Source organism: Grus americana, chromosome 2, assembly GCF_028858705.1.
Source record: "Grus americana isolate bGruAme1 chromosome 2, bGruAme1.mat, whole genome shotgun sequence".
Lineage (NCBI taxonomy): Eukaryota > Metazoa > Chordata > Aves > Gruiformes > Gruidae > Grus > Grus americana.
The window spans coordinates 67,772,217-67,783,800 of record NC_072853.1 but is presented as its reverse complement, the minus strand read 5'-3'; the positions used below and the strand labels follow the sequence as shown (position 1 = coordinate 67,783,800).

The 11,584-nt window shown below is 37.7% G+C and overlaps 1 protein-coding gene across 2 annotated transcripts in view; it reads left to right on the top strand.

The window, feature by feature from the left end:
• The window catches only part of CTNNAL1 (catenin alpha like 1), a 65,416-nt gene that overhangs the window by 37,018 nt on the left and 16,814 nt on the right, over positions 1-11,584 (top strand). For both annotated transcript variants that reach the window (XM_054814501.1, XM_054814503.1), the window contains exons 5-9: positions 2,185-2,274; positions 2,587-2,757; positions 3,785-3,985; positions 6,410-6,496; positions 9,694-9,852. In XM_054814501.1, coding sequence (XP_054670476.1) covers positions 2,185-2,274; positions 2,587-2,757; positions 3,785-3,985; positions 6,410-6,496; positions 9,694-9,852 — 708 coding nt within the window. The remainder of the gene's footprint in view (positions 1-2,184; positions 2,275-2,586; positions 2,758-3,784; positions 3,986-6,409; positions 6,497-9,693; positions 9,853-11,584) is intronic.

Sequence of the window (11,584 nt, the reverse complement as noted above, 5' to 3'; positions counted from 1 at the left end):
TAGATCTTTGGCCAATTTCATGCATATAGAAGTAGTTTTTTATGATGTGGCAGAGCATCCTTCAGGTAAAACATTGGAGAACTTTCCTAAAAAAAAAAAAACCAAACATACCACATTCCTCTTACTGTTGATGTGTTCAGTCTGCTAGTCATAGAATGGTTTGGGTTGGAAGGGACCTTAAAGATCATCTAGTTCCACCCCCATTGCCATGGGCAGGGACACCCTCCACTAGACCACGTTCCCCAAAGCCCCATCCAACCTGGGCTTGAACATTTCCAGGGATGGGGCATCCACAACATCTCTGGGCAACCTGTTCCAGTGCCTCACCACCCTCACAGTAAAGAATTTCTTTCCAACATCTAAATGTACCCTCTTTTAGCTTAAACCCATTACCCCTTGTCCTGTCACTACACTCCCTGATAAACAGTCCCTCTCCAGCTTTCCTGTAGGCCCCTTCAGGTACTGGAAAGCTGCAATTAGATCTCCCCAGAGCCTTCTCTTCTCCAGGCTGAACAGCCCCAACTCTCTCAGCCTGTCCTCACAGGAGAGGTGCTCCAGCCCTCTCATCAGCTTCGTGGCCCTCCTCTGGACTCGCTCCAACAGCTCCATGTCTCTCCTGTACTGGGGCCCCCAGAGCTGGACACAGTACTCCGGGTGGGGTCTCAGCAGAGCCGAGTAGAGGGGCAGGATCACCTCCCTGGACCTGCTGGTCACACCTCTTTTGATGCAGCCCAGGACACAGTTGGCTTTCTGGGCTGCAAGCACACACTGCCAGGTCATGTTGAGCTTCTCATCAACCAACACTGAGCTAAGTACATGCTCAGTATCAAAGAATCAGTTCTGGAAAAGCTACATCTAGTTACATGAAATACCTGCTTGGAAATGAACTATCTGTATTTTTCCCTGACGTATTCATAGCATTTGTTCCTTGGTAAGAGAAAGGTGCATCACTAGTGATATTCTTTTCAGCTCTTTTGTTTTCAGTGTGAACTGGTCTTTGGCTCTCCCCTCCTTGCCTTCTTGACTCTTTTGGAAAGTTTTTCATTAGTACTTTTTAAATTGTGCCAGGACTTTCCTGTTATGTTCACTTCACAGCGTGTAGGCTGCTATGTGGCATTGTTAGTTCCTTGGTAGAATTATGGTAAGTATGCAGAAACTCTTGAGCATGGTCAGATTTATCAGAATGTAATGTCAGAATTTCAGAAATGACCTGTGGTGTTTGCTGTTTGTTTTTTTTTTAATGTGGTGATTTTGATCTTGAAGTTCTCCTGTAGTTGCTAAGTCAGATTTTTATAAAAATGTCAAAACAGACTGCTACTGTGATTTATTCTTTTCTTTTATTTTTGCTAAATTAGGGTAAATTAGGATTAATTCTATCCTGTAAACTGTTCCCTTTTCAGCTGGTCCCATTCAGTTGCCTGATCGCACTCAGCTATCTTTGAAAGTATCGAGAAGATCTTAGTTGTAGCTTTGTAAGTTCTTCTCTTGTTAGACCCTCTTATGTGCTGAGGGTTTCATGTCTTCCCCTCTTCCCTCCCTCCCACCCCCATCCCAATTTGAACTCTTAAATTCTTCCCTCTTGATGAACTTTTCTGGGGGTATAGTTTGGTTTTGCAGGGGTATCCCTCTCCCTGCAGAGTTCTTGAAAAGTTCCTGTACTCAATGCCTTTCTGCAAAGGAATTGCTTTTTTAGCCTGTTAAAACTTTCTTTATTACTGGTATGTAGTAAATATAACACTCAAGTAGACAAAAGCTTTGTTTTACATTCCCTTCAGAGCACTACAATGAAAATCTGGTGTTCTCTGTCTCTACCTTACCCTCTCCCCCCATTTCAATTGTTTTTAGTCAGGTATATTTTTCCCCTTATTTTCCTGTTTCATGAATAATGCTATATGATAATGATAGCAAAATTAGTGACAGTTTACATAACACACTCTGTATCTCTGAGATCTTCCTTCTTTGAAATCTGAATTGAATAGAGCCAAGAATAAATGCATAAATTAAAATCTGTCTGAAAAGCAAGTTCTAGATCATGAGTTAGGCTGAAAATAGCAGTTGTCAGACATAAAGAAGCTTTCTCACAACCCATCCATCTGCAAGAGAGTTTCCTTTTTCCGGTCTCATGAGCAGTTAACATTTTAGATACTGTGTAATATTCAGGTCATTTTTTCTTTTGGTATTTAGGATTTGAAGGATGAGAAGAAAAAGGCTAGAATGGCAGCATCTAGGGCTGTTCTTGAGAAGTGCACCATGATGCTCCTAACTGCTTCAAAGGTGAGTATGTTCACTCTTACACAACTTGGATAAATCACTGAGTGTGGCATCTGGCAGGATCACTGACTCTTCTTTCTCAGCCCCACTGTAAATTTCATGCTAAAGAAGGGTATAAGAATAAAGAACGAGTAGAGGAAAATCTTTTCATTCTGAGTAACAGTATGAATTCTGCTTAACACAATAGCAGTTGTGCTACAAAAAGAATTTATTGTATTCTAACACATTCTTTAGACTTGCCTTACCGGAAAGCATTCATTTCGCTATACTGCCTGTGTACTCTTTCATAACACCTACTTTGCTTTTTTTAAAAAGACTTGTCTGAGGCATCCAGACTGTGAATCTGCTCGTATAAACAAAGATGGAGTTTTTCATCGGATGAGATTAGCTTTGGAACAGGTAATAGAAATTGTAACTGACTCCAGACCAAACGGAGAAAATGAAATAGCCCCCATCAGCATATATTCCGGCATCAAGGAGTTCAAGGTAAGAGTAGAAATAGTGCTGTTTTCTGCAGCCTAATAAATTACCTCAAAACTAGAATTTTGAATTAAAAAATACTTTTTTAAATTCCAAATGGTGGAGCTGCATCTCTTCAGCACTGTTAACTTAAATAACTGTCCCAAAATGCTAGATAATCTGACAAGAGGTGATTGTAATTTCATTGTCGTTGCCAAAATACGCCTTCTGATACTTGCCATCTCCTCCTGAGTCAGAATGCATTCAGAAGTCTAATGTTCTGTTAAGGTGATCCCTTGAACGTTGAATAAACTTAAGTATCAGCGTACCAATCCGAATTTCATTAAAGTTGTTGTTGTTGTACAATTCTTGCTTTGTAATTGGTAGTATTTTTAAAACTGCACACAAAAATATTCTTCCAAATATTCAAAAGAGCAAACTGTCATTCAAAGGAAATGTTATGAAATGAAATTGTATCTTTTAGGTCAGTATATTTTTCCTGATAAAGGCTTTTCTAAATTTCATAATCAGTTAAGAACAGTTAATGAAAAACCATGTCTTATTTCTTTGGAGTATGTCACTTTGATTTTATTATTTTTATTTATTTATTCCCTCCGCTTTAGAATTTGGTTGAAATTTTTGTGAAGTGCCTCAAAGTATTTGATTTGCTACATATAAATTGCTAGAAAAATACTCCAAATAGATTATATGGATGTGGAAAGATCAAACAAAATTTGAGTAAACAATTAATTTCTGAAACTTACTGAATTTAAAAACTTTTTATTGAAGCAGTAGAACAGTAATGTATTTGCTGTTCCTTCTGCTAAGTGGTCAGTAATTTGCTGGTGGTATTATTGCATTAAAAAAAAAATCCCAAACACTAAACTGGAGGTCTGGATACAAGCAAATTGTCAGATTACTTTGAAAATAAGTGAATAATAAAAAAAAAGCACTGAGGAAAAAAAAATGTAAAATTATGCATTGGCTTTCCATATTTACATCACAACTGTATAACCACATAAATTCTCAAGGAACTGCTATGCTTCTTTTTCAGAATAAAGTGGAGGGTCTTCGTGAGAATCTTTATTTTCTCTCAAAAGAGAACCTTTCCACAATGCTGGAAGTTATCCTGGAACATACAGAGGACTTCACAGACTCTGCCTATACCAGTCATGAGCACAGAGAACACATTTTGGAGCTGTCTAAACAGGCTAAAATGGAACTAGAGCAGCTGGTTTCAGTGTGGATGCAAGCTGTAAGAGCTTTTTAGCAAAGTAAATCTTTTCACCTCTACTTTGGAAAGAGATTTTTAATGCAGTGTTTCTTCTGCTCTAGGAATAGAGAACTGTGTATGTTCCTCACAGTGAGAGCTGATCAAGGAAGCCAGAGTTTGTTCTGCGCTTCTGCAGGTTCAATATGTTCTGTCCTCTCCCTGCCCCAGTGGTATTGCTTCATTCTTTGATTCTTTGATAGCTAAATTAGGCTACTAGTGGCATTAGCCTAATTTTAATGAAGCTGTAAGTAGAAACAAGAAGGCGAGTGGAAGTGTCATTGCAGAGTCTTAACCAGGTCTTTTGATTGAGTAGTTCAGAGACTTCAGTTGTCTTAATCCCACGGCAGTGGCCACAGTTTCTGTTTGTTTTCAACAGAATATTGAAAACACTTAAATTATTGAAAAGGGAAATATTCTAAAAAAACTGACTGGGTTTTTTTAAACCTTGTGGAGAGATGAGAGAGAGGAAAGAGACACTAAGACTTACAGGGAATTTTTATTTGTCCTTTTTACAAGATTTAAATGATGATAGTTTTTCCTTTTTAGAGAAGTAGCACATTAAGCTTCCCACTGTCATTTGTCTTATCTTGTTCCTTGAAGATGATACAGTTTGAAGAGCATATAAATCTTCTTGATAATACAGACTGTTGTTACTAGAAAGAGGACACACGTAGAATATTAATTGCACAAAATCCCACAACTATAAGAAACTAAATCTGTGGTTAGCTAGGTGTTGGTGTTTAGCCCTGCTAGGCAGCTGTGTAAGCACTGCTCAACAATAGCTAACACATCCCTGTATTATCAACACTGTTTTTATCACAAATCCAAAACAGCACCATACCAGATACTATGAAGAAAACTAATTCTGTCCCAGCCAAAACCAGTACACTTGGGTATTTCTAAACTCTGTTACAGGTGGAAACTGATCACCTCTAGATAATTTACATGCTATATTTCAAGGGATAGAAATGAGAGCTTAGTACTGGGGGATATGTAGATATGTAGAGCTCTTAGAGTGCCCAATTATTTCTCTTTCCACTCACCATACTTCCTTTTAGCAAGTCGAGTAACTGTGAGTCTTCAGTGAAGAGTACATGTTAAAACAGAAGTGTCTTGTAACCTAGGTTAAATCTAAATTAGACTGACATCACTGATCTGCTCATTTGTATTATTGTATGTTAATGAAAACTAGCTGGACCACAACAGATAATCTAATGCTGTTGATTGAATTTTAAATGTTTCTGAAATCCTTCCTGTGTACATTCAAGCTTATAAGATTGCAAGCTACTGTCCTGTTTTAGACTTTCCTCTAACCTTATTTTGGCTAAACAATTCCTTCACTTGTGGTGTTTTGGGTTTCCTTGTTTGGAGTTTGTTGTTGTTTGTTTGTTTATTTAAAAGTTGCACATAGAAGGAGCAAAAATGTGCACATTAATTAAGTAAAAGAAATAAAAAGGACACTCTAGTGAGTGTAAAACATTATGCTCCTTGTGTTAAAAGTGATTTTGTGATGTTACACTTTTACACAAATTATTTAAAGGAAAGCATTAAATTTGAGGGACAGGTGGCTTTGAGACTTAGAACAGATAAGAATACCTGAAAAAATGATCATATTGGCTTCGGTGGGATTTCTTTTCCTTTAAATAAAGTTGAGGGTGTGCGTGTCTATACCTACACGCATTTTGTGTGTGTATGTTTATGTTAATTTAGTCTCTGAGGGGCTAATGCTTTTGCAGCTATGGCCATGTTAATGGTCCCACCTAGAATAATCGTTTCCAATATATTTTGGACGAGAATGCAAAACCACTGCTACTTATCTCTTTTCCCAGTGTATGTCTCTTGAGATTTGGTAGTTCCATAGATATGTGCTATTTGCAGAAGTGGGAGCTCTGTCTTGAAGCTACCTCAACAAAATGTTGTTAGCTACTGTACTTGTTTAAATGAGACAATGATTTGAAGTCTTACAAGGATGCTTTCAGTAGCCTTTTTGTAATTCAGTATAGAACATTTGGTATAACGTTTTAGGTGGTACTGTATTTTAAAAGGGTATTTATATTAAAAAAACAAACAAACCAACAAAACCTTAAACTGTTGCTCTACTTTAGGTTCTTTAGACAGGAGATTTTTGGAAGCTTAAGGAAACCCTTTTCCTGAAAAAGGTCAGTGAGGTTTAGAAATAAATTCTTGTTAACAGAAGCAGTCAGTTAGCTTGCATCGCTTATTTTTAGATCTGATTTGGTGATAAATGTTTCTAGAAAGGAATTTTTCAAGTAAAATTTACACAGGACGTGCAAATGAAAACATTACATCTAGAAAGAAATAGCTACCTTCTAAAGTAACTTGAAGTAATGACACATGATGTGAAGGTGGGATTTTCTGTGTAATGTTGCTTTCTTTGGTTTGTAGCAAAACCAGAAGACAAAAGATCTCATGGAAGACTTGGAAGTAGCCATTTTAAAAACATGCCAGTGCATGAATGAACTTAAAAGAGAGGTAAGTCCAGTTTAAGCAAGCATAAACTGAATAAAAGCTTGAATTTCTTACTTGTATGTGAAGTTGTAAAGTAGGATCCTGTACCCCAAAAGGCTAGTATATATGGCATATATATAGTATATTTATAGACAAGAGTAACTAAATCAGAATTACATCAGGGAGCTACTATGCAATCATCTTCTGCATCCATCCTTACAACTGATTAGAAATCTGTTGGATACATAGGCTTTTTGCTAACTCTGAGAACAATTTAAAAAATGGTACGTGGGATGGACTGCACTTGCTGATCAGAGTGTGTGTCGTCCACTGCCGCCCCCCCCCCCCCCCGCTTAACAGATAGTGTTGGCACCCTGTCTGTTCTACAGATTTGAGAATACAGAATTACTGGTTTCTGGCAGCTTCCAAAATATTTGCAGAGCATTCAGGTATCTTTTCAACTGCTTTGCATTATTGTTCCTTTAAACAGATGGAAAAATGAAGACTAAGGACAGTGATGGTTTCAATACTAGGCTACAGAGCAGTGCAAAGATGTCTGGTGAACTTGCTCAAACTGAGCTCTCAGCTGCTATAACTGGAAGACCTCAAGTGCTCAACAAATCATGCTGCATTTTTTTTTTAATAGAGGCAAAATGAGAAATTTCATCTTCCAGAATATAATTTCTGCAGCTGTCCTGAAGATCTGAATAGTGCTTTGAATCTATTTCAGTTAAGTGCGTTGCACTTCTGCTGTCAGGCAGTGTGTTGGGCCCCCAGAAAATGTAGGATACATAATTTGTGCACTTTGATTAATAGTTTTTTTTTTTCCTTTGGTCACCATTATGTAGGAAGTCAGTAGCTGACATTCATCTGCTTTAACTGTAAGATCATGCTTTTTGAGTAACATTGCTCCAGTGCGCTGAATGAGGAGGAAGGGTTCCCAGTCAAAATAGTATGCAACTGTGCAGTTGCACAGATCATAAAGCTAAAGGTGGCTGGAATATAGTACATGGCAGAAATCATTAATATCTTGTATTTTCTTGCAGCTCCATAAATGTAAATCTTACCATGTTGTCCTGCCCACAGGTTTCTATTTATAAAAATGTCAGGCAACAAAGACTACACATTTACCACATTTAAAGAATTTTGTGACAATAATAGAAAATTTCCTTCTGTAAACCAACTAACAGAGGTGGCATAAAATACAAAATAGTGGGCTACTCATGCCCTGTGATGTAGCTCCATATTAAAAGCAATGCAGGTGAAAAAGTAGCACGCTGTTTTAGAAATTGTGGAACAGATTGAGTGGCTTTGGATTTCTAAGCTAACAAAGCCTAAGTTCTGTATGACTTGTTTTAGTGACCTGTAGAGTATGAAAGCTTGCTTAGTAAGAGCTTTCTTAAATGCACAGGATTAATGCTTCTCGTAGAAGTAAATTTAGAGTATTATGTAATTTTCCTTGTTCTCTATGTAGTGACTGGATTGATTTCAGACTAGCTATACTTCTGTACATGGCTGAAAAGGACTGTCTTGTCAGTCTGTCTTCAGGTGCTGCGGTGTATCAGTCAGCAACCAGGCTCTCTGTTGGTGAAATTTAAGTATTGTGACTCTAATTAAAATGTTTTTGAGCGCCTGGGTGGCTGAGAACACAAGACAGCCTTGTTAAAAGTAGTTCTTTCCCATCTCTGTCACTTAATGGAAGAAACAAAAGATATGTTCCTTCCTTGAGATGATTTTCCTGCTAATGATCAGAGACAACGTTAAGTAGATTTCTCTTTTAGATCAGGATGAAAAGAATCTCTAATGAAAAGGTAATCTCTATGTAGCCTATATATAAATGAGAATTGCCAGTTTCTCCTCTAACATTACAAGCCTTGCAGATATCCTTTCTTCAGAGCTGTCTTCATTTCTGATATTAGTCGTTTGTGCTAATTTTAATGGCATGCAAGCAATGCTATATAAATAGTTTATAACAGATTGTCATAGCTTTTTTTATTTCTCTCTAAAAAACAGTGACAACAAGTTTTGAGACAATTCGGGTTTCTTACATGAAATTATAAACAAACAAAAAACCACCAAAAACCCCTTAATTCTGGACTGCACAGGAAGTACTGCCAGGGGAAGCGGGAAGGTAGAGTCCAGTGGAATAAAAAACCCAACATACTGTTTTAGTAAACATTCTCTCCTCTACAGAGTCAAGGCCCACCAGTTTCACAATTTCAAGCTCATTGCATTCATAAGAACTTGAAAAATAACCTTCTTGAACAGCCAAATTTGTTGTATATTCAATGCAGTCCAGCAAATTGAGTCTAATATTACCAGACTTATAGTAGTCTTATGAGCATAAGAATGCTCTGCTTTTTCTAAAGAGGTTGCTATTTTGGTTTTACCTATGTTTTTAAAATGAGGCTGATTACAGGGCATAGCTAAAGCTACTATGACTAGTCACTAGAACTAGCAGTAGCTGTTGCTGATAGCTGTTGTCAAGCAAAGTCCTAAACAGCCCAATTTCAGCAGATCCATGGGTCTGAAAGTGTGTCTGGATTTAGGGATGTGTTTCAAAGGGAGGCTTCTCCTTGCTTGTTGGGATGTTAGGGAGAGTGCTTGAGACTTCTCCAAGACCCATCTCTGGCTTCAGTCTCCTTGCAGAAAAGATGCTTTTAATTTTCTAAGGCTGTGTCACAAGCTGATTATGTTCAACTTTTCTTTGCATCACTGAAAATTCAGTTTATCCACAGGAACTTAATTCTGGTATATTATAAACTCAGATGCTATGTGGTTTTGGTCTGATTCTGTTAATATGTGTTCTTCATGAGAAATAGTGGCCATTGTGCCACGCTTATGCTAAACTTGGTGCCCCCAAATTTGCACCTCTGTTTTTTCCCAGCTGTAACATTATCAGAAAGCAGCAGTGTGATAACTTCATGTCCTGATTTAACCCAGCTGCTCTTTTGTTTCTCTCCATGTTTGGTTGTGGGTGGTTTGTTTGGTTTTGTTGAGGGGTTTGTTTTTTTTCTGGTAGTGGATTTTATCTTTGTACTTTGAATAGTAACTGAAGAATTAAAGCCCCAGATAATACACAGGCTCTATATGAGCTTTCATGGCAGTAAATTTTTTATTTCTTGGAAAAATCAATTTGTCTTTGAAGTTTATTTGATTTGGTACTGGATGCAGTTTTTTCCTTCCAAGGTTTATTTCTCCTTCTTTTCATGCTATTCAAGGTCCACAGTGCAGCAACATCTTTGGCAGCAGATCTGCTAAAATATCATACAGATCATATGGTTCTCAAGGCATTAAAAATCACAGGAGCAGAAGGAAATCTTGAAGCTGTAGCAGAATATACTTGCAAGCTATCAGAGCAGAAAGAACAACTTGTTGAGGTGAGTTCATGGCTGCTTTCATTTTATAAGGCATTTAGAAAATGAGTGGCCATATTTGTCTTAGTCTGTTCTTTAAGAAAGCTTTAGTGGTTTTTTTGTCATTTTTATTTTATTTTATTTCCTCAGATAGTGTTGAATTTTGTATTGTTTTTGGTATGGTCTGAGCCAGAGGAGTCACTGTGGCATACAGATGTTGTAGAAGGGATGTACAGTCTTAGCCAGTTCTCCTGGACCTAGACTCTAACTTGTTGTTTAACTCTGTATTATCTGTATGTACATACTGGGGCTAAAATATCCTTTTAAAAATACATTTCTAGATCCAAGTAGAGATGACAGACTTGTTCTTTCAAGCAGTAGGCATCCAGCAGCAGCTGAACCCAAAGACAAATCTTAAGAATGCTGGGAATGTAAGATTTCTTGATTCACTGAACTTGACTGTTTTGAAGATCTTGTGTAGTTCTTGTCAGTCAACAGAGGGCCGCTGAAAATGTTTTCTCCTTCGTGAAAAGCAGAGTGCATGTTTCATGTACCGATACATGCATGGCTTCATATGGTAGTATCCACATATATGTGAACAAATAATACTTCCAAGCCTACGGAGAGATCATGGCTCTTACAAGGATCTGTGTGGCAGATGTCTACCACGTATACCTTGTTGCTCTCTCGTCTGACAGAGAGAAAATTATCTGTGAGTAGACGAAGATTCAGATGACATGATTCAGAGCAAGCATGAATTGGCAGCATTAGAGAGGTGGTATTGCATTTATGAGCATTCCTCACTTCCAGCCTACAGTGTGAGATAGCACAAAGAATGCTGCCTCAGGGGCCTGCATTTCTCTGAGATCTTTGTGGTGGTCTCTTGGTGATGACATTAACGGTATGGCCTCTTTTTTTGTTCCTTTCCAAGATGATGAGGGTTGCCTTTCAGCCTGCGGTCTTTGTGATGTATGGTGTTAAGCAGAGGTACTGAGTTGCGTGAGGAAGTGCGTGCTGTGAGAGCAAGGCTTGCTCAGATAGCGTTGGAGCATTGAGCTAGGCAGAGTGAGAAAGAGACAAGTTTCATATTTTGCATTTATATTTTCTCTGTGCTAGAACTGTTTATGGAATTTTAGCATCTATACAATATTGGTGTGTTGAACTTATCAGAGCATAGGTTGTACTATCGACTCAAATAGAACTTCCCAATTCATTTATTAAGTTTTCAGGCATACTGTGGAGATTTTTTTTTAATTATTATTATATTTCTTTTTTAAATTATTCAAGAGTGTGTGCATATGTAGTTTTGCTTCACTTCTACAAATTCTGTCACATACTGTGGTCTTACAGTGGAGCAGAAGTAACTACCAAGTAGGAGACATACAAAGGTACATCATTTTGATCTGGAACGTGGTGATGCCAGAAGCTATACTTGCATGGCATCTAATACTCACTAATTTCTAAAAAATTCTGATATCACATGGGGCTTGAGTTTTCATCACAGAAGTATGAATATGCAGAAGCAACACACTTGAACTTCTGGGACTGGCAAATCAATGCTGTGGATTTTTAATTTCGGCTTTAATGTCCCCTTTCTCTGACTAATTACTGTTCCAGTGAGACATTGATATTTTTTTTTCCCAGGCATAACCATGAGGTTAAATAGTGGTTGTATGTGAGGCCTTATAGCATTTCTGATGATGGACAGTGCAGTTAGTTTCATATATGCTGTCTCTATCTTATAAATTCTCCCTTT